Below are 23,148 nucleotides of genomic sequence, written 5' to 3'. Positions count from 1 at the left end.
CCCTGATGCGTTTGTAACTAAATCAATGCACATGCTAAACTAAGTAGCACATAATTATGTTTCCTTTTTAATATTTTAATGTCACTTTCATATCCTTAACTTAGTAATTATTTTTCGTTTAGACTTTATGACATTCCATGGTCAAACTGCTTGGTTATCGGTTGTAGCCTAAGATGAAGGCTTGCCTACTTTTGTTGAACCGTATTAAATCAATAGGGTCTTCCTTGGGCCCTCTAATATTTGGCCAACTGTTTGACAGTTGAGTTTTGTTATTTCACTTTGCAACAACTTAATTTTGTAATTTCTTCAGCTAAGCGCCAAAGACCAGCACTCACTTGTATGTATTTTAGATTAGACTAAGCAATGAATTGCAAGTGAAGTAGTAGTTTACATAATTTATAATATTTATTATGACCTTTGGTTAAAAAAGGTAAATGGTAGGTTATGTAAATGTATGTTTGAGGTGTTATACACACTTTTCTGTGATGTGTTTGATAATGATTGTGTACTGTTGCCAAGGTTCACAAGTGATCTATGTTTAGAGGTTTGAAAGTCAACCCCGTAAATGTAAAACTTTGAAATATCATGAAAGTTGGATAAGGGGACATCTAAGCAAAGTTAAGCAAAGATCATCTGCTGACAGATTTAAATATAATTGGAAATCTGCACTGAAGTACAAATCTTGATTTGATTCTGGATAGGATGTGTACTTAACTTTCTTAATTGTTGATTGGGTGAATGGCTTGCCTAAATTGGCTGATTACGTTGATAAACAGAAAAAAAAAAAAAAAAAATGATTACAACAGAAAGACTTTCTCTCGTGCTAAGACTTTCTCTATTTGCTTTGGAATTGTACTCAGGATTATGTTGATTATGTTTTTTCAAATCTTTCAATTAGGAAGGTTTCTTGTATAAATAAAGTAGTTTCCAATTAATAGTTGTATTTTACTGTCCAGATGTCACTGGTAACTTTCTTGGATCTAGCATTTTAGTTTTTATTTAATCCTCTAATAAAGAGAAAAATTTATGGGAGTTTCAGTTGGTTAATATAGTACAAGGTTCTAGGAGAGCTAGATGTCTCGTCTGCATAATGGAAGTTTTATTGGCTTGCATCTTTTTCACATAATAATATAGCAATAAGCAATTTTCTATTTGAAATGATTTTACATAGAAAGTAAAGAAAAAATAAAACATTTTTTGTCTCGACTAACCAATTGGTCCTTGGAGAAGTATGTTATAACAATATTGAAATGCCTAGAACTCATTATTTTAGACACAAGTGAACTTGTAAATGTTATGTTCTAATATGTTGGTTCTTACTGCATTGTTTAGTTGGCGGATGTATGTGGTCATGTGGAGTCACTCTTATGTTATGCTAGTGGGTGCATACCCTTTGAGGACCAGGAGGACCCCAAGAATTTCAGGAAAAACAATTCAGGTAAATTATCTCTCCCTCTTATAATATTTGATAATATCCAGCACTTTCATTTTAACGTTTATTTTCCCTCTTTGTTATCTTCGCGGATAATGGCTGTTCAGTACAAAATCCCAGACTATGTGCACATATCTCAAGATTGCAGACACTTACTCTCTCGCATATTTGTTGCAAATCAGCAAGGGTATGTATGACCATTGAAGTTACTTTTTTTTTTTTTTCAATCATTTCTATGAGCCCATCATGATATATTGCAACTATAGTGTGCCGTTGGCTTTTGAATATCTCTAGAAGGTTCTGTGAGATGCCTTTATGGTCTTCAATCCATCTCATCTGGATTTAGTTCAATGAATTCCTTGTTTAACTTTTTTCGAAATTCCTTTCGCATCCGCACGTATGATTCGTGTGGGATGAAACACGTGGCAACATACATCGTTCCTCCTAGCATATCCGTGATACTCCATCATATGGCCCGGCATGGCCAGACACCAAAGTTCGTTTTGTTTGTGGATCTGAAAAGCCCTGCTCCTATCAGTCAAAACAGTTTGTATGCACCTACCGTATGATGCTATTAGTCATCTAATCATCAATTCCAATAACCTTGCCATTTCTTGCTTCAGCTCGGTTGAGGTATGTTAGCAAGTTGGGCCACACAAGTCTATCCTTCCAAGGGACGCTAACAATAAGCTGATGAGTTTGGCGTTCCTAAAGACGACACCGTTCGGCTCGTCTTAGGTAAGTTGTTATCATATCGATCAGTATCTTACTCTCCATACGCTCGACCAATTTACCCTGCTCGGCGGGTGCGACAGCATAATACACTCCCACCTTCAAGCATTTGTACAAGTCACCTCATGCTTTGAATGATCTAGCTGACATAATTCCTCTAGGATAATTTGCTGAGCTGAATGACTGCATCAATAGACCATATCTGATTCAACGTTGAATGTTGTATAATATTTGTTCGGCTCCATTCGGCCGCCATGGCTAAACCAAACCATCTATGTCCCAAGGACATTGGCAAACGTTCTGAGTCTAATCCTTCATATAGGAATATCAGCTCATTTGCATCCTATATGCGACTAATTGAATCTACTCTCCAAAGTAGATTCAATTCGTTGCATATAAGCCAAACTGTATGGGCCAAAAATCATGTTAGGCCTGATGAGGCTCAACATACAAGATATACAGATAACAACCCAAGGCCTTAGCCCAATTCCGGTTGGGCTTACACTTAAATCTACCTTGTGAACTGTCCTCTCTATAAGTTGGGCTATCCTGCAAGTTAAGCTAAGTCGGTCATGCCCACAGTAGTTCGAAATAGAAAGCAGAATCCTATTCTGTTTTCATTTCTATCAGGATCTTGGATTGTAATAATTAATGTTAAGTTTAACCCAATAAGGCAAGGAGATCCTATCTCTAACCCAATAAGGAAAGGAGATCCTATCCCTTTCCTAAGAATGACTCTTTTACCTAGTAGGACTCAGAGTCCTGTTAGGATTCGAACCTTTTGGGTTCACTATATAAATAGGGGCAAACTCCCTCATTATTCATTCAAAAATCACCCGCAACACCTACTAGCTCCTAAGTTCTTGCTCCCAAGAGCTGCCATATTATTCTGGTACTCTCCCTTTAGTCCTCACTCAATAGCGTTTCTCAACCTTGTTGACTTAAGCATCGGAGTGCTACGACAAACACCACAACAGTGTCTATCTAGCCTTTACATTCCCTTTTTTGTGTTTGTGCAGGTCGATCAGGTTGTTAGTAGCTCGTATGGCATAGGATCAATCCCTCGATTTGACAATAGATTTTATAGTCTACAATGGTTTACTATAAAGTCACAACAGTAGAGAATTTTAATATTAAAAAAAATATAATTTGTATATTATCAACATAAATAAATTTGTATAACGAGGGTCAAGTTGATCTGATGGCTTAGGAAAACGGCATGCAAAAAGTCAAAAATAAACCCGCATTTTGTCTCCTACCACATCGGCGTTTTTGGAGATCCGTTATTAAAAATTATTAAAATGATGAGCTGATTGAAGAGGCTCTTGTTGGATTCAAGCTGGTTTTTATGGATTCCCATAATCCTCCGTTAATGCCCATTTCCCTTTCTCTTTTCTTCATTTTTCTATAACTTCTCCACGTGCATCTCTCCCACACACACTCTCTCTCTCTCTCTCTCTCTCTCCACATCACTTTCACTTCTTTACTCCATCAATTCCCTCTATAAAAACCTCTCCTTTATTTCCTCCCATTCAAATTTTAAGAGATCTCAGTTGGGTTGCCTTCGATCATGGAAAAATATCAAGTTGTTAAGGATTTGGGTGCTGGGAATTTCGGGATTGCCCGGCTTATGCGAAACAAGGAGACTAAAGAGCTTGTCGCTATGAAATATATTGACCGAGGCCATAAAGTTAGCTTCTTTAATTTCTTTACAATTTTTTTTTTTCTTTTTATTTCTTGAAATTATGTTTTAGAAATTTGTTATTGAATGATTTGCAGATTGACGAGAATGTTGCTAGAGAGATTATAAATCACAGATCACTTCGGCACCCCAATATTATCCGGTTCAAAGAGGCAATTTTTTTTTTTGGATTATTGGTTGAGAATTTATTATTTGATATAATTTGAATTAATTAATTATTTGTGTTGTGGGGTTTGGATTTTTTCAGGTGGTTTTGACTCCTACACATTTGGCAATTGTGATGGAGTATGCTGCTGGTGGAGAGCTCTTTGAACGAATCTGTAATGCTGGTAGATTCAGTGAAGATGAGGTTAATTTTCTCTTACCCTTTGTCTTTTTTACTTGTTCTATCTATATTTATTATTTGGTAGTGTGTGATGTTTTGGTTTCTTTATGGCAGGCTAGATATTTCTTTCAGCAGCTCATTTCAGGTGTCCATTTTTGCCATTCAATGGTAAATCTGTCATTGCAAATATAGTAAATCAAATCTTTCTGTGCATTGAACTATGATGAGCAAATGTAATTAATTTGTTTGTTTTTACGTTTTGCATATCAGCAAATATGCCATAGAGATCTGAAGCTGGAAAATACCCTGCTTGATGGAAGCGCTGCACCGCGTTTGAAAATCTGTGATTTTGGTTACTCTAAGGTTTTGAAATGGATTTCAATTGCTCTGTAAATCTTGTTTGTCTTTGTGGTTATCTTGTTTGCTTTTTTTTTTTTGTTTATTTATCTGTTCTTTTCTATCCTGTGGTATAGTCATCTCTGTTGCATTCAAGGCCCAAATCCACAGTTGGAACTCCGGCATATATTGCACCGGAAGTTCTTTCTCGGCGAGAATATGATGGCAAAGTAAGTTAGTCTTTTTAATTATTTTTTCATATTAATGGAGATATTGAATTTGCCTAGCATTTGTTTATTTATTTTTTTATTTTATTTTAGATGATGACTCATGGATCTAGTGTGCCACATTTGAGTTTGATTACTAATATGCAATCAAATCAAGGGGCAGGTTCTACCTGGGATGAGTGTGCATCCATTATTTTTTGGGTGCATGACTCTTATCTCTTTTGGCACCACTAAACTTTTTGTACTTTTAAAAGTTAATTACCTCTCTTTTAAATATTTTTCAAGGTAAAGGAGATGTGATGTCTTTGTATCTGTCCCACCGGAGAAGATTATTTTATGCCCTATGCGTGTTGTAACTAAATCAATGCACATGCTAACTAAGTAGCACATATTATTGTTTCCTTTTTTATTTATTTTAATGTCACTTTCATATCCTTATCTTAGTTAATTATTTTCATTTAGACTTTATAGACATTCCATGTGTCAAACTGCTTGGTTATCGGTTGTAGCCTAAGATGAAGGCTTGCCTACTGTTTGTTGAACCGTATTAAAATCAATAGGGTCTTCCTTAGGCCCACTAATATTTGGCCAATTGTTTGACAGTTGAGTTTTTGTTATTTCAGTTTGCAACAACTTAATTTTGTAATTTCTTCAGCTAAGGGCCAAAGACCAGCACACACTTGTATGTATTTTAGATTAGACTAAGCAATGAATTGCAAGTGAAGTAGTAGTTTACATAATTTATAATATTTTATTATGACCTTTGGTTATTAAAAAAGGTAAATGGTAGGTTATGTAAATGTATGTTTGAGGTTGTTATACACACTTTTCTGTGATGTGTTTGATCAATGATTGTGTTACTTGTTGCCAATAGGTTTCACAAGTGATCTATGTTTAGAGGTTTGAAAGTCAACCCCGTAAATGTAAAACTTTGAAATATCATGAAAGTTGGATAAGGCTGGACATCTAAGCAAAGTTAAGCAAAGATCATCTGCTGACAGATTTAAATATAATTGGAAATCTGCACTGAAGTAAAAATCTTGATTTGATTCTGGATAAGGATGTGTACTTACCTTTCTTAATTGTTGATTAGGTGGATGGCTTGCCTAAAATTGGCTGATTACGTTGATAAACAAGAAAAAAAAAAAAAAAAGTACACAGAAAGACTTTCTCTATTTGCTTTTGGAATTGTACTCAGGATTATGTTGATTATGTTTTTTCAAATCTTTCAATTAGGAAGGTTTTCCTTGTATAAAAGTAGTTTTCCAATTAATAGTTGTATTTTACCTGTCCCAGATGTCACTGGTAACTTTCTTGGATCTAGCATTTTAGTTCTTTATTTAATCCTCTAATAAAGAGAAAAATTTATGGGAGTTTCAGTCTGGTTAATCTATTACAAGGTTCCAGGAGAGCTAGGTTTCTTGTCTGCATAATGGAAGTTTTTATTGGCTTGCATGCTTCTTCACATAATAACTAGCAATAAGCAATTTTCTATTTGAAAATGATTTTACATAGAAAGTAAAGAAAAATATAAACATTTTTGTTGTCTCCGACTAACCAATTGGTCCTTGGAGAAGTATGTTCATAACAATATTGAAATGCCTAGAACTCATTATTTTTAGACACAAGTGAACTTGTAAATGTTAGTTCTAATATGTTGGTTCTTACTGCATTTGTTTAGTTGGCGGATGTATGGTCATGTGGAGTCACTCTTTATGTTATGCTAGTGGGTGCATACCCTTTTGAGGACCAGGAGGACCCCAAGAATTTCAGGAAAACAATTCAGGTAAATTATCTCTCCCTCTTTATAATATTTGATAATATCCAGCGTCTTTCATTTTAACGTTTATTTTCCCTCTTTGTTATCTTCTGCAGCGGATAATGGCTGTTCAGTACAAAATCCCAGACTATGTGCACATATCTCAAGATTGCAGACACTTACTCTCTCGCATATTTGTTGCAAATCCAGCAAGGGTATGTATGACCATTGAAGTTACTATTTTTTTTTTTTTTCAATCATTTCTATGAGCCCATCATGATATATTGCAACTATAGTGTGCCGTTGGCTTTTGAATATCTCTAGAAGGTTCTGTGAGATGCCTTTATGGTCTTCAATCCATCTCATCTGAATTTTAGTTCAATGAATTCCCTTGTTTAACTTGGACATATAGTAGTATAGGAACAACCAATATGTCAGCTGCAATATTTACTGGCTTTGAGAGACCTAAAATAGTAAGTGTATAAGCCCAAAATGAAGACAAATTATGAGGTACAAGTTAACTGATAAAGAAGGTGATAAGCCTTTAAATAATGGCGGACAAATTTTAGTTGGAAGGATTAGGAGAAGAAGGTTAGGACATAGCCATAGGAGGTTTCGATGAATTTTGCCTTTTTTTTGAAAAAAATTGAAGTTTCTGGTCGGGCAAACTTAATCAATACACAACAAAACAAAGAAGACAAGAGAAGAACAAACAAAAAGCACAAACCATTATTTCTAGCTAATGAACGTAAATTAAACACAACTTCAGCTCAAGAAGCTGAAGCTGCTCAACCGTGCGTATCATAAAAAATATATTAATCTTATTGTATGAATGTATGGATAACATGAAATGTGTAGGATATCAAGGTGATGAAGAAATTTGTTGATGCTTGATTTTGACACCAACGACTTGCACGTGTAAAGTGCTAAGCGGACTTAGAAATCACATGTGATAAGGAAACATGAAATGATACAATGAATAAGAAGCGATATTTAAAGTGGTTTGGATTCTCAAAAGCGAATCCTACGTCCACTGCTATTGTATTAATAGATGGGTAAAATCAGGTCGCGTGCAACGACCTGAGTTATAATCTAGAGAGAATACAAAGAGAGAGAGAGAGTGTGTATGTGTGTGTGTGTGTGTGTGTGTGTGTGTGTAAGCTATTTTAGACTAAGATTAACCAATCCCGCAAATGAGAGGGGTGTCCTCTATTTATAATGGGAGAGTTCAAGGTAATCATTATAAGTCTGCAAGTGGGTAGGTGCCGTGCAAATCTTTCTTTGCATCTCATTGGTGGTCTGCATGAGAAATATCCTCAAATTGTGCAGGGCTTGGGCAAGTGGCTAATTCCTAACCACTCACAAGCTTGGCACTCACCTACTACACTGATAAGAACCATACCCCTTGCGTCACTGCGCGACGTGGCAGTGCCTGGACAGCACAAAACCTTCCTGAACCTTGATTGGCTCTTGCTGACGAGAGTCCACGTCAGCCCTAACTTTTCAGGCACAACAGAAGTCCCTTAGTTTTTAAGGTTTAAGGATTGAACCTTGCGAACTTCATAATTATGCCACGACTTGACTTGTCCTAAATGACTCTTGGTCGAGCTAACCGAGCTGCAAGGAGGTCGCAACACATGCCTCTGTAAGTGACCTGAGGTGGCTTTTTTCCACAAAGTCGATAACTTGGATCAGACCCCATTCAGTGCTGTACCGATGCGCTTCAAATCTCATCTACGGTCTATGACCTGATAATACTTAGCATATTTTTACCAAAGACAAGGAGTTGCATTGTCTCATAATTGATACGCGACGAAGAGTATTATGCCCAAACGACCTCTTCAGATGTTATCCGTTGCGCTTGACAGCTAATCCGTTTAATAAAATAATATTTATTCTGACAGACGCGTCTAGTGCACAATAAGTGCCAGCCATGCGCATTAAATGCAAGTCATGCTGAAACGACATTCCATTTCAAGGCATTAAATGCGGATGAGGGCGCATTTAATGTGGAGGAGGTAATCGAGTCGTCGCTTGTTTATTCCAATGGAGGGAAGCATCAATTGACATTCTCGAAGCGTGGCGGTTACTTCTTCTCCCAGATTGATGACACGTGGTTGCAATCAATGGCGAGAAACGTATTCCGTCCAAGCGTCACTTAACTTAGGGAAAATCAATCGTCGTTTCCTCCCCCTATAAAACCCCAGGCTCTCCTCAAGCATTGTCACAAACTCATATTTCCAGAGAAAGAACAAAGCTCTCACGAGTACAGTCTCCTTATTTTCCAGTTGGTGCACACCTTTTGTTTATAACAGGAAGTTCGTTCCCCACAACCAAGAGGTAAGGAGGATTTCTCCTTTACTTTTCTTTTCTGCTCAGTAGATAGCTTGTCTTGACGATAATGAGGGGTGTGAACTATTTGGTAAACCTTTGTGGTGCGTGTTTATGGGCAGTTGTGAGGAGAAGGCTTTTTCTTTCATAAAGAGTAAGCATTTAGGGCACGAATCCTTGGGGGTGGTCCCCAAGGGTTTTTTTAAGGTTTTTCTAAGGTTTAAGGAAGGTACACTAGGGTTTCTTTTATTCTTCCACGTCGTCGTACGAAATACTGTACGAAGACTGAGTTATTTCTGCGTGTCGCCCCTTTTTTAGACTGCAGGAGAAATGGATGCCTCAGCGACCAAAACAATCAAAGAGATGAGCTTGTAGGCGTAGGACGCCCCAACGAGTCCCGTGCAGGAGATCCTATCAGTGGCCACCCGAGATGAAATACAGAAGGAAGTAGACCAATATGCACGTCTACAGCATAGAACGTATACAACTTGGAATCCCTTAGAAGGAATGGCTGTGATCTTCGAGGCGATTTTCAAATGCGGGACATTGATACCTTTTCACCCCTTTATTAGGTCAATCTTTGATCACTTTGAGGTCGCACCACTGCAACTGATGCCCAATGCGTATATGATAGTTGTGGCTATGTATATCGCATATGGCGAGAATGGCCTCGGCCAGCTGATTGTGCTGGAGCTTGCATGCTCCTATTATCTGAAAAAGAGCAAGGACAAAGACTCTATCTATCTCTCGAAGCGATCCACGATCACGGGAAGCATATTTGGTTACCCTAGTAATGTCAGGGCCTACGAAACCAAATTTTTCTTTTTTCAATATATTGGCGTCTGCCAATTTAGGGAATTGAGTAGGTTTTCCCCTCTTTTACTTTGCCAATTTTTTCTTTTCCTTCAGTCTTTGCTTTCTGACGAACTTTTCCATCTCTTTGCAAGAAACAAGACGATCAGGTTGTCGGCCCTAACTGATTTCGACTGAATAGTAGCATTTGATAATCTGCCTGAGCAAAGTCGTGATGCGAGACTGCTTGTGACAACTGCCAACCTGAGGAAATACAGTTTCTTCAATTCTAAAGCATCTCTAGAACCTTTAGTTCGTAAGTGTTTCCGCACTTTAAAAGTTTTTCTTTTGCATGCAATGACCTTTTTCACTAATCATACTTTCATGCAGCGACCATGCCACCCAGAGTCCTAAAATCGTCGATAAAGGCTAGGGGGTTCGTTTTTCCCTGGGTCACCCCCACTAAGCCAACCGAGGTGATCCCTGGCGATACCCCCATCGGAGGGACATAGGAGGGAGCGCGAACACCCATAGACTGACCAGGGGAAGCTTCCCGGCTCGCGGCTGCTTGTGCCCTTAGGTAGAAAACTATGGGGCAAAAAACTAGGAAGAGAAAGCAGTTGCGAGCTGAGGAATCAGAGTCTGAACCAGAAGGCTCGAGGGTGTAACCCGGGAGGTCGTAGCCTTACCAGGCCTCTCGCTTGAGGGTGACCTTGAGGCCCGCACCTGACATTACAATAGTCCCAAAGCGCTCGCGTAGGGGACAGGGGGAGGCGACGGTCCGCGAAGGAGAGCAGGCAAAGAGCCGGTTGGCGAGGTGCTCGCTCCTTTAGGGGCTGACACACCCGTGCTGGACTCCATGAGACAACTTCTGGAACACTTGCAGCTGGTGGTGTACACCCTACTGGAGTGCCAACTTGCTGTGGCTTTTGAAGAGTTTGTGGCCTCCCGACCTATAGACCTAATTACTGCAGCGCTCTAGCTGCAAAGCCAGATAAGGCAGCCCGTCCTCATCGAGGATTTCCCAATATCGATTGGTTTTTATGCCCTTTATGTTTTTTCAGAACAATGGAGTTTAACCCTTGTTTTCTTTCCCATGCAATCCCTGTTCATCCTGCACTTGGCCTAACAGAAGACCGACCTAGACTCTGCTGGGGACATCCAGGTGAACCAGTACCTGATAGAAATGAACTCTACCCTTCGTACAGTAGAGTTCCAGAAGGCCGAGTTCGAGAAGAGAGGAGAAGAGATCAAAGAGCTCAAAAGGACAATGGCTAGACTCACCAAAGAGTGTGGCGAGAAAAAGCAGGAGCTACAAGCGAACTCCGAACGGGCCAAGAAGGTAGAGAAAGAAAGAGCTCGGTTGTGGGAAAATACCAAGAAGCAGAAGAGAACACTGGAGGCGGATCTTGAATTTTCCCAAGGGTGAGTCACTTCATTAACTGATCAGATGAAGCGGCAAAGCCTGGAAATTGAGAGGAAAGCTGCTGATTGGGCGATCTAGGCCATCTATAGCTTGCGGCCAAGGAACCCATGGATGAACCTTTCCGATCTCTCGATCGAGTACCAGGACATCCTCACTTCCATGGCGGATGCTGATGATGACGTTGGGGAGAAAGAGGAACAAGAACCTCCTCCAGGGGGCGATCAGCCAGAGGAATATGTCCTAGAGGACCTAGCAGCTGGCTGGGTGGTCGGCGACCAACTGGGGGATACCGAGGTCGCACCCTCAAGGTCTGGAGATGGACACCAGTGATCACTTCTTCTTGCTTATGCATAACCTTGCTTTTAATCTCATTTCCACATATCTTAATTTTCTCTGTACTGATCTCTATTACATAAATAAAAGAAATATTTTTCTAGCCATTTGTGATAGCACTTATAATTTTGCGTACTCCACAAGACTAATGTTACATATGCGAACAAAAAGCTTGTAAAAACATTGCGACGAACAAGATCATACAAGATAAATTTGCTTAAGAGCGATCTTATTTACGAAGTTTACAAGGAAATTAAAAATTAAAAGCGAGTTCGGAATTACTAGTAATAGGGGCGAAGATGCTCAACATTCCAAGCTCGTGGTACTTCGGAAGCGTTAAGTCTTTTGAGGTGATAAGTTCCTGGCCGTATCACGTTGGCGATGTGGTATGGGCCTCCCCAGTTTGGTCATAATACCCCTGTGCTTGGTTCCCTTGTACCGAAAAGGACTTCTTTCAGAACTAGGTCACCGACCTGAAAGTCTATTTTCCTTACCTTAGAGTTGAAGAACCTTTTTGCACGCTGCTGGTAAGATGTTATCCTTAATTGAGCCTTGCCGCGGAGTTCTTCAACTAAGTCCAAACTTGCACATAGAAGTATTTCATTGTCTGTTTTATTGAATATGTCTCTCCAAAGCGAACCAGTCCCTACTTCTACTAGGATCATAGCTTCGCAACCATACGCTAGGGAGAAGGACGTTTCTGAAATAGAGGTTCTCGTAGTTCTTCTAGATGCCCATAGAACTTTTGGGAGGTCGTTGACCCAATTACCCTTAGTAGCGCCAAGCTTAGCCTTCAGAGTGTGCTTAATGGTCTAATTAACAGCTTCAACCTGACCATTGGCTTGCGGTCTTGCGACTGAGGCAAACTTCTTATGGATCCCTAGCTCATCGCAAAACTACTTGAATTCCTCATTGTCGAACTGCTTCCCATTATCAGAGATGAGTGTATGATGAATTCCATAGCGGCACACTATATTTTTGAAGATGAAGTCTTTGAGTTTCTTGGTAGTGATCACGGCCAAAGGTTCAGCCTCGACCCATTTGGTGAAGTAATCCATCGCGACCACAACATACTTGACCCCTCCCTTTCCTACTGGCATGGGCCCAATAAGATTGACTCCCCACATGGAGAACGACCAAGGGCTGGTCATAGTTATCACCTAGTGGGAAGGAGCTCATGGTAGGTTAACTGAGCCTTGCCGCTAACACTTGTCACACTTTCTTACCACCAATAGTATCATTGGTGGATAATTTTGTTGGCAAGGGATCGCACGGTAGTGTGATTATCATAGATCCCTTCATGTATCTCCCTCATGACATAGTCTGCTTCCCCATTAGTTACACATCAGATGAGAGGGGCATTAAACCCTCGTTTGTACAATGGATCTTCTATAGGTGTGTAACGAGCAGCTCTAGTGTGTAGGACTTTTGCCTCAGTTTTGTCATTGGGCAAAGTCATATCTCGGAGATACTAAATAATTGGAATCATCTAGGAAACCGACTCTGTTGTAGCCACGACCTGCTTAGGCAAGCTGATACTAGGAATATTTATGTACCGAACAGGAATACTTTTCGGCGCATCTGAGTCTAGCGATGAGACTATTCTTGCCAGGGCATCTGTGACAGAGTTACTGTCTCTAGGAATCTATCTGATCGTGAAGTGCTTGAAAGACTCGAGTGCGGCCTTAGCTTTCTTCAGATAACTGATCATGTTTTCTTCCTTGGCTTAATATTCTCCCAAGATATGATTGACAACCAGCTGGGAATCGCTATGAATACTGATCGCGCTTGACCCCATTTCCTTTGCCACTCGAAGACTAGTGAGCAGCGTTTCGTTTTCGGCCTCGTTATTCGTAGCTTGGAACCCAAATCGGAGAATTCCATGGATGCGAGTCTCTTCGGGACTGAGGAGGAGAAGGCTTGCCCCGACTCTTTTCCTATTCGAGGAACCATCGATGTAGAGGCTCCAGGTCGATAAGTTTTGAATAGTTTTCTGGGTGACTTTGCTGGCTTGCTACTCAGATTTCTGATTCGGTTGGTACGAGAACTCCAAAATGAAATCGGTAACAACCTACCCTTTAATGGTTGCTTTCGATTTATAATGTAGATCAAACTGACTCAATTCCATTGCCCATTTGAGTAACTTACCCGAAGCCTCTTGCTTCTGAAGGATTTGGCTGAGCGGATAGTTGGTCAAGACATGGATTGTGTGGGCATGAAAGTAGGATCGCAGCTTTCTAGAGGCGACCAGTAGGACATTAGCTAATCGCTCCATTTCTAGATACTGCATTTTGGTGTCCAATAGTCGCTTGCTTGTGTAATATATCGACCATTGGACTCTGCTTTCCTCTCGAATGAGAGCTGCACTAATCGCATGTTGAGAGACGGACAGGTTCAGGAGCAGAATTTCCTTGGGGAGAGGCTTGGACAAGAGAGGTGGTTTTCCGATGTGCTCTTTTATGCTCTGAAAAGCTTGCTTGTAGTCCGGAGTCCATTCAAACTTTTTGTTGGCCCTGAGTATATTGAAAAACGACAAGCAGTGATCTGTTGCCCTCGATATGAAGTGACTGAGAGCCGCTATTCTCCCATTGAGACTCTGAATTTATTTTCGGTTGGTTGGGCTTTTCATATTAAGGAGAGCTTGGATCTTCTCGGGGTTTTTTCAATCCCTTTATGGTTAACCATATACCCCACGAGTTTTCCCAAGGATACTTCGAATGAGCACTTGAGAGGATTGATCTTAGCGAGATGCGCTATGTGATCTGAAGTGACATGCGATTTGACAAGCATGTCATCAACATAGAATTCCATCGATTTTCTGATCTGCTCGAAAAATATTTGGTTAACCAACCACTAGTAAATCGCCCCAGCATTTTTTAAGCCGAAGGGCATAACCATGTAATAATACATCCCTCAATCTGTAACAAATGAGGTATGCTCTTCGTCCGACGCGTACATCAGAATCTAATTATATCCCGAGTAGGCATCCATAAAACTCAGCAGTTCATGCCCGGAGGTGGCATCGACGAGCTGGTTGATTCTTGGTAAGGGGAAGCTGTCCTTCGGATAGACTTTGTTAAGGTCGGTGAAATCAACACATGTTCGCCACTTACCGCTAGGCTTCTTTACCAAGACCGGATTTGTAACCCAGTTCGGGTAGAGCGCCTCTCGGATGGACCAGTTCAAAAGGAGCTTATCTACCTCAATTTTCAAGGCAGCATATCGTTTAGGGTCTATTGCTCTTCTCTTCTCACAAATTGACTTGACCACACTGTCAATATTCACTGTATGACATATGACATTCGGGCTGACCCCGATCATGTCAGCATGAGTCCATGTGAACACGTCGACATTTTCTCTGAGGAAACTTGTCAGGTCTTTGGCAAGCTGGGGGTTGAGATTACTCCCGATTCTCAACACTCGGGTCGGCTCATTTTGGTTGATCGAAACCTCCGATAAATCCTCGACCGGCCCACTATGAGGGCATTCCTGGATACGAGGATCCATGTTATCCTCTATCGGATCGGGCTGTAGCTCGATCCTACTGATCGTCATTGCCTGTTCGAGGATGCCAACTGGTGTTCCTCTTCCCTTGCATGCCATCTACACTACTCTTATGTAGTAGTCGTGAGATTCGCGTTGAGATCCGCTTACTTTCCCCATCCCTGTTGGGGTGGGGAACTTCATTTTCAGATGGTAGATGGAGGTGACTGCCTTGAAATTCCTCAATAGAGGTCGTCCCAAAATTCCATTGAAAGAGGACAAACAGTCTACTACTAAAAATTCTGTTATTTTGGTCATTTCGTCGGTTTCTCCCAACGTGACCGGGAGCGAGATCGTTCTCCTAATAATCAGATGATCCCGGTAAAACCATAAAGAGGGATGGAGGTAGGCTTCAGGTCTACCTCGTCCAATTATATTTTCTCGAAAGCTCGTTGAAACAGGATATTCACGGCGCTCCTATTGTCCACCAACATCTTGTGGATTTCACACTAGCCTATTTCAGGCGCGATGATTATAGCATCCTTATGGGGATGATGCAATCACACAACGTCTTTCTCAGAGAAAGTGATCTCTTTCTCTCTGCGAACCTTAGCGGGTCGCGACGCCGTGCTCATTACACTCATGAGGTCATGACGGGCTTCCCGAGTTTACCTCTCCTAGGCACCTCGAGAATTCCCTGCGAGGTATGGTCCTCCGAAGATGATTCCCACGCAATAAAGTCCTTTGCAGCCACGGTGCTTCTTCCCTGGTTCCTCTTTATCCTTCTCCCAAACGGGAGTTGGGCCATTAACATATTCTTTGAAGTGTCTCTACTTGATGAGGTCTTCGATTGTTTGCTTGAGAGCTCGACACTCATCTATGTGATGCCCATTATCCCTATGATAGTGGCAGTACTTTTTATTGTTTTTGGCTGAGGGGGGATTTTTCATGGGATCTGGCTCTCTGAGCAAGCTGGTCTCCTCTGACTTATCCAAAATGGCTGATATTGAGGCGTTTAGAGAGGTACACTGATTCTTGTCGTGTTCGCGACGAAGAACCGGGGCATAAGATTTCTTGGGCTCAAACCGCTACTTTTTTCCTTTTCGCTGATCATCATTAGCTCATCTGCGATCAGTCCTCCTATTCTCCCTCCGGTTGGGAGCACTGCCTGAGGGACCAAGGTCGTGGCGATTGAGAGTAGCCATAGAATTTTCAATTCGGAGGTATTTTTTGGTGAGGTTGTAGAAGCGAGTAAGGGAAACATCGTCCTTAGATTGTAGTTCTTTCCACAAATCTGTCTGCAGGCGAACTCCCGCAATAATGAGAGTCCGAACGAACTCTTCAAAAGTATGAGCCACTTTGTGGAGTTCCCTGTGGAATCTATCTATGTAAGATTGGAGGGATTCATCCCTCTCCTGCCATATGTTGCTCAGATAGCTCAACGACATTGAGAACTTCCTGTTCGCCTAGAAGTGTCTTAGGAATGACGAGCTCATTTGGGGCCACAAGCTGACTGATGTCGCAGGAAGTGACTTGAACCAGCGCTTGACATAGGTAGTTAGAGTTACTGCCAAGCAACGATATTTTGACAAGTCAGAGACTTGGTGGAGTTCCATGAGGTCGTTGACCTCGTATAGGTGATTCTGCGGGTCTGAATTCCTATCGAATGCTTACATGTTGGGCATTCTGAATCTCAATGGGAGAGGAGTAGCTAACACTGTTAGAGAAAAGGGAGACGCCTTTACGACCTTCCCACACTCATTCTATTGAGCCTTAAGCTGATCCAATGCTCGATGTAATTCCTCAATCTGAGGTAGCGGAGCTGCTTGGGGATCGCTTTCCGCAATGTGGGTTCGACCCTTACGGTTGCAGTTGAGAAAAGACCACAAATCGGGCTCTTTCTCGACTCGGTCGGAAGCTTCGGCAAACCTTGACACACGCTGGCTGGAGCCATGTGATGGCATTGAGTGATTCGGGGAATTTTCTCAATCTCCGCGGTGATCTGAACTGACCCACAGACGACGAGAATTTCCTGCCTGACGATGGTCGAGGTTGTCATTTCGGCGATATTGGAAATCTCCTCGCCTTGCACTTTTGTGGGAATGCCCATGCGACGTGGCATGGGACGACTCTTGCTGTGACATGTCGCCGAGTCGTAGTACCACGGGTATTCTACCCATGGCACGGCCGATGTTTGCTGGTCTCTCGGAACCCTTCGGTTTGCTGTTCGCCACTTGCTTTCCCCTTCTTTGACGCGCTGCAGTGCACGCTGTATGGGCTTTCACCCTTTTTCATGCTTTCACGCGACCTGCATACGTTTTTGGCAATGGCACCGCCTCATTAGATTCTGGTGGCACGACTCGATCCAAGCGGTCTAACCTTTGGCTAACCATATGAAGAGTATTATTGAACCTCTCTAGGTAACTTATGACGGTTGGGTCGAACCGCGAGCTTAAAGAAATATCCGCCATGATACTCTACTGGACTGGCGGCACTTCGGGAGAAGTGTCTTCTTATACCTGAGGGATTTCCTCATTGTCATAGTTGGTTCGCTCAGGTTCGAAACCACGAGCCATTTGCTGATTGGTAGGGCCAATTAGTCAGAGATTTCAAATGAAGAGTAGATACTAAATCACGCCCTCCTTCTAGCACCAAATTGTTGATGCTTGATTTTGACACCAACGACTCGCACGTGCAAAGTGCTAAGCGGACTTAAAAATCACACATGATGAGGACATGAAATGATACAATGAATAAGAAGCGATATTTAAAGTGGTTCAGATGCTCAAAAGAGAATCATACGTCCATTGTTATTGTATTAATAGATGGGTAAAATCAAGTCGTGTGCAGCGAACTGAGTTATAATCTAGAGAGAATTCAAAGAGAGAGAGAGAGTGTGTGTGTAAGCTATTTTAGACTAAGATTAGCCAATCTCACAAATGAGAGGGATGTCTTCTATTTATAGTGGGAGAGTTCAAGGTAATGATTACAAGTCTGCAAGTGGGTAGGTGTTGTGCAAATCTTTCTTTTCGTCCTATTGGTGGTCTGCATGAGAAATATTCTCAAATTGCGTAAGGCTTGGGCAGGTGGCTAATTCCTAACCACTCACAAGCTTGGCACTTACCTACTGCACTGACAAGAACCATACCCCTTGCGTCACTACGCGACGTGGCAGCGCCTGGATGGCACAAAACCTTCCTGAACCCTGTTTGGCTCTTGTTGACGAGAGTCCACGTCAGCCCTAACTTTTCAGGCATAATAAAATTAAATATTTTCTACCTATACTATACATATTCATCTAACCCGTCATAGCATTTGAATTCAATTAATTGATATCAACGTTTAGATTATATTATTATTTCTATATAAAAACCATTGACCTATTTTTTGATTTAATAATCTTAATATGGAGTCATTGTAGTCACTTTTTCCATATTCAACTTGATGAAGGAATGGGTTAATTCATGGGTAAAGTGTAGACCTGGAACTAGGGGGTACCTAGACCGCCAGTTCTGATTTCGGTTGGTTCCCTCATAGGGTATGTTCTGATTCTGGAAAATTGGAATCAGGAATTCTCGGGTTCGATTCTGGTTCTTGCAGTGTTGGAATCGGGAACCGGAATCGAAACCTACATTCGAGTACCTTGCTGAGAGCTGGTTTAGGAATTGAGGGTGTATGGGTGAATTTTGTGAACTATTGGGTGTATTTGTAATTTATTAACTTAATAGGGGGTAATTAAATTTTATAGGGTACCCAAAAAGAAACCTGAACCTGCATTTCAGGTTTCGATTCCAAGAATCGAATAATCGAAACCAATTGGTTTTGATTCCGATTCCTTTTGCCAGGAACCGACCAGTTCCAATTTTGGTTCTAATGCCTAGCAATTTCGGCGAGTACCCGGAACCGCTTCCCCATATAAGTGTTATATATGACTAAATAATTTTGGCAAGAAGAAAACAGAAACAGGAATTCCAGAGATCATATTTCTGATGAACAAAGAACAAACAAATATTATTAAATTAAATCTTGGCTATACATACAAGCAGTCTCAATGGATTGTATGTCTAAAAGGGTACATTGAAGTTCGTGCAACTAAATTAATCTAGCTACCAACCTCAATTCCTTACACCAAAAGACAGACACGACATAACTTAATACTATATCATCATCATGTTCTTCAACATAATTTAATTTAATTTAAATAACATTTAAAGAATATCTTATATAAAATCAATTCTTCATCTAAATTAATTAAATTTTAATTAATTCCTGACTCCCTCTCTAAAACCTCGCAACGTATGATTGAAGAATACTAATACTATCATCAACCGCGCTAAGGTGACATACCTTCCCATTTTGATACCTCTTTTTGGTGTTTCCCCCTCCTCCACCACAGGTAATCGAGATTTCACACCCAAATGCATTACCAAAACACGAAAACAACCCTCCGCCGTCCCTCCTCCGCCGCGCACGCCCACCGCGTTTACTATTAGCTCTCATTTTAGAATGATCATAAATTGGTTGAACCTCATTACGCCATCCATCAAGCCTAAATTTCAGGTTTTCTTCATTCTGCACCTTCCCCGTCCAACCATCAGTCAGCAACCCAATATTCCCTCCTTCATTTGCTGGCGCCGGCGCCGTCTTCGCCTGAGCCGGTGTCTTATACAACCCTTTCGCTATCGCTGCCGCCACCACCGACGCCGAAGGCCCCACGTCCGAGGAACATAACGACTCGTTTACCATGCTGCCATTGTTATTGTTTCCTTTCACCACCGAACCATTGCACATTGAGCCAACATTAACGACACCGTGTTTCGCGTAATCCTCGCTGGTTAAATCCGTCATGTCACTTAAAGAACGACGTAGTTTCACGTTCTTTCTGGCTTTATTATTGAGATTCAATTTCCCAAGTTCTAGATCATCCTTAGTTAACTTCTTCGTTTTCGCATCGATCGAATTTCTTATCGATGAAATATCGCTAAAAGTTCCACCCATCGCGCACAGCTCGGTCAAAAGCGGCAAGCTCCGCATTGTGTTATCCAAAAGCGTGATGCCCATGTTGAGGATCCCCTGAGGCCGCCCCGACGGACGGCGAACCTGCAACGCGACAAACCTCGTGGCTGACGCGTTGTTCGAAAGAGAACCAAACAGGTGGCTGATGAGGACACGAACGGAGCCAATGAGGGCATCTTTCAACCAGGCTGCCGCGTAAATTTCGATCATAATAGCCGAAGTTTCATCGGCAAGGAACCTGTCATCTACCCGAAACACAAATTTTTCATTCCAATTCGGGTTATTAAGTCCACTTTGATCAACCCTCGTGGTGACCTTCCGGTCAGAATGGATCCATGCAGTTACGTAAGTTTTCATGCTTTTAGAAACGAAGGCCAAGTCATGGGCGGAAATTACACTGATTTCAAGAACGCGGGAAGGAGCCACCATTGTTTTTTAATATAATTGCAGTGGTAGTAGTGGTGTTAGACGTAGTAGCGGTGGTGTTGATGATGAATGCGGATAATGTGACTAAAATATAGCGCCGGCGGAGTTGGAACTGCTTGTGCGAGGGTTCCTACTCACGGCCTGGTACGCTGTTTGTGAGGGGGCTAAGGTTTTTGCCTGTGAGTTAAGAGTAAATTGAGGAGTGAAGAAATGGGAAATATTAGAGGTGAATTTGATGGGGATGTAGTTGGCGAAATGCAAGGGAGATCGGTTATATGAGAAGAGTTTTGGACCAAGAAATGGTTACATGGTTACTTTCCCAGTTCAAATATTTGTGTATTTTTGGGATTGGTCTTTTATTTTTAGAGGTTAGGAATGGATTAAATTTCAACGGGTAATAGTTTTTAACTACCTTTTCTTTTCCGAAGTTGGAAACAAGTAATAACTTGGGCACACATGTTTAACAACCAAATCCAGTTGGTCTTAAATCTTTTCACAAATATATTCAACTCATTATGTAGGTCAGAAATTGGTCTCAAGATAGCATTTTAATAAAGAAAAATGTTTAATTATAGTAATTATATATATCTTAGTTTTTTGAGCGGATCAACTAACTTGTAATAAATGAGATTATATGACTTTAGAAGCGAAATATGTTGATTAGATAGTTGAGTGATTTAACTCTATTTTTGGAGAAGAGTAAACGACTTTTTCCCACCCAAGGTTTGCCTTAATGACACTTTCCCACCCAAAGTTAATATTCTATTACTATTCAAAGCCAATTTCAACTGATTCTGAATTTCTGATTACGAAAATTCTCTCTGTTAGCACCATTTGAATCTCCGGTCTCCTTTCTATAAAACCCCTTTTACTCCGGCACTTGATTTCTCATCGATTGTTGGCCACTGCAAAACTAGTGTTTTCTGTTCTTGGTTGATTTTCAGTTGATTTCGATCACGAATATTCAATCGGTCACTACCATTCAATCCACCCGCCTCTACTATATAAAACTCTTCTTACCTTGCCTTTCGATAACTTGTCGAACACCGTCTGAAAAAGTGAAGTGTATTTTGGATAGTAACAGAATATAAGTTTTGAGTGAAAAAAATAGTATTTTGAAACTTTTTGGATGAGAAAGTGTCATTAAGGCAAACCTTGGGTGGGAAAAAGTTTCGTTTACTCTTTTGGGAATTCAATAGGTGAAAATTTACGCTAAGTTGGTTAGAACTAGGCAAGAAACAAACCCCAACAAACCCAACTTCCCAAGAACTTTGTTTCCATTAGCTTTGTTTTATTCTTGCACTTAGAAATTAAAGTACATGGTCTCTGAAACCGTAAGAATAAGTTGAACTGAATCAGCTATTCACTTCAACAAAAAACACCCTACCCTCCAAATGGATTCAACCATGAAACCATTCTCTCTTATTCAGCTTCTTCTGTTTAACCTCTTCTTGCCTTTTGTCAAAAACAGTTCAGATTTTAACACTTTAGTCTTCAAGAATTGTTCAACCCAAACAATCACACACTCAACTGATGATGATGCTCACTCACAGACACTTTCTTCTCTTTTTCAGCAATTGGTGCCTCACTCTTCTCATTACAAGTTCTTTAGAGCCACTGCAGGTCGTGATCTGGAGAATAATAACAATGGCGCCGGCGTCTCCGGTCTCTTTCAGTGCAGAAGGGATTTGAGCAACGATGATTGCTACAACTGCGTGAATTCCCTTCCGGAAATATCAAACACCTCGTGCAACAAAGCTGCAGCGGCAAGGATTCAGCTTCATGGCTGCTACTTCCGCTATCAGACTAATGAGTTAAGCATTCATCAGACTTCAAAATTCGAGGTTCTTCACAAGGTTTGCGGCGAAAAGGCGGAAGATGTCGGATTTGAAGACTTGAGAGACGAGGCCTTTGCAAAAATGGAGAATGGTATAATAGGTGGTGGAGGGTTTTACTCAGGAAGCCATGAGCATGTGCATGTCATGGCGCAATGCGAAGAAGATTTAGTGGGACATCGTCAGTGTGGTGCTTGTGTAAGTGATGCTGTGCAGATTATTCGCCAAGAATGTGGCAACACAATTTCAGGCCAAATTTATTTGGATAGATGCTTCATTAGCTATGGTTTCATTCCAAATGAAGAGCCAGGCAATTCATACAGAGGTAAGCTAAAAGAATTCATGGAAAGGGAAACACAAACATTGTGTAACATCCCATATCCACTTCTTTCATTGAAGCTCTGTCAGTGAACTTACTCACTTTTTCTAATATCGAAATTGTTGTGGTTAGAGCACGAAGGACGAAACAGCAGTACAGGAAAATTAGTAGCGATTGTTTTGGGAGGTGCAGTGGCTTTGGGATTAGGGTTAATCTTTCTGATGTTTCTCAAGTCATGTAGAAAGAAAGATGATATATGGTAATTGCTATAAACTTTGACAACTTATATGATTTGTTTTTTCATAAACTCATTGAGTTGATGATTTTATGTTTGGATGTTTGCTTTGAGCAGATTTTCTGGATTGTGCCCATTGATGATCTCATGGTTTCTGGTGGGTGGGTGACTATTGGTGCCCGACATTAATATTAAACTCTTGCAAGAAATCATGTGCACTATGCCTGGAGGTTGCATATTGGTGAAGGGAGTGGAATTGTTGGAAAAAGAAAATTGTATATGAATGTTAATTTATACAGAATTAAAAGATTAATATATGCTTCTTCCCATATAATATTTTTGTTTTATAGGGATGATACTTTGAATATCAATTTGACATGTAGATGTTATAGTGAAAGAATGTGGACCAAGAGTGGTTAAATTTTAACTTGTTAATTTT

General features: G+C 40.9%; 3 protein-coding genes across 3 annotated transcripts; 2 read left to right on the top strand and 1 right to left on the bottom strand.

Annotated features, from left to right (window-relative positions):
• Nucleotides 1–3,383: 3,383 nt before the first annotated feature.
• On the top strand, nt 3,384–7,407 carry LOC116129810 (serine/threonine-protein kinase SRK2A-like). The gene is made up of 9 exons (XM_031415538.1): nt 3,384–3,854; nt 3,944–4,018; nt 4,114–4,215; nt 4,306–4,359; nt 4,462–4,554; nt 4,665–4,757; nt 6,436–6,540; nt 6,630–6,746; nt 7,372–7,407. The coding sequence occupies exons 1-9, from the start codon at nt 3,735–3,737 to the stop codon at nt 7,405–7,407; spliced, it is 795 nt and encodes a 264-aa protein (XP_031271398.1). The 5' UTR covers nt 3,384–3,734.
• An 11,752-nt stretch (nt 7,408–19,159) lies between these two features.
• Nucleotides 19,160–20,323, bottom strand: LOC116129809. Its single transcript, XM_031415537.1, has one exon. It carries the CDS (start codon nt 20,321–20,323, stop codon nt 19,160–19,162), a length of 1,164 nt encoding a protein of 387 aa, XP_031271397.1.
• Nucleotides 20,324–21,726: 1,403 nt separating this feature from the next.
• LOC116129807 (plasmodesmata-located protein 3-like) lies at nt 21,727–22,869 on the top strand. The gene is made up of 3 exons (XM_031415536.1): nt 21,727–22,480; nt 22,607–22,733; nt 22,827–22,869. Coding segments are annotated over exons 1-3 (882 nt in total). The 3' UTR covers nt 22,828–22,869.
• Nucleotides 22,870–23,148: the final 279 nt, after the last annotated feature.

This window comes from Pistacia vera, unplaced genomic scaffold (assembly GCF_008641045.1).
Source record: "Pistacia vera cultivar Batoury unplaced genomic scaffold, PisVer_v2 Contig214, whole genome shotgun sequence".
NCBI classification, from domain to species: domain Eukaryota; kingdom Viridiplantae; phylum Streptophyta; class Magnoliopsida; order Sapindales; family Anacardiaceae; genus Pistacia; species Pistacia vera.
The sequence above is the reverse complement of the archived record's forward strand: the minus strand, read 5'-3'. Positions and strand labels throughout refer to the sequence as shown.

What these genes read in the sequence shown, in the direction of transcription:
- LOC116129807 (XM_031415536.1), top strand. Translation starts at nt 21,727, where the DNA reads ATGAAACCATTCTCTCTTATTCAGCTTCTTCTGTTTAACCTCTTCTTG. An exon ending in GCCAGGCAATTCATACAGAG is followed by an intron (nt 22,481 to 22,606) that starts GTAAGCTAAAAG and finishes TGTTGTGGTTAG; the next exon opens with AGCACGAAGGACGAAACAGC.
- LOC116129810 (XM_031415538.1), top strand. Translation starts at nt 3,735, where the DNA reads ATGGAAAAATATCAAGTTGTTAAGGATTTGGGTGCTGGGAATTTCGGG. An exon ending in TCCATTTTTGCCATTCAATG is followed by an intron (nt 4,360 to 4,461) that starts GTAAATCTGTCA and finishes TTTGCATATCAG; the next exon opens with CAAATATGCCATAGAGATCT. An exon ending in ATTTCAGGAAAACAATTCAG is followed by an intron (nt 6,541 to 6,629) that starts GTAAATTATCTC and finishes TATCTTCTGCAG; the next exon opens with CGGATAATGGCTGTTCAGTA.
- LOC116129809 (XM_031415537.1), bottom strand. Translation starts at nt 20,323, where the DNA reads ATGGTGGCTCCTTCCCGCGTTCTTGAAATCAGTGTAATTTCCGCCCAT.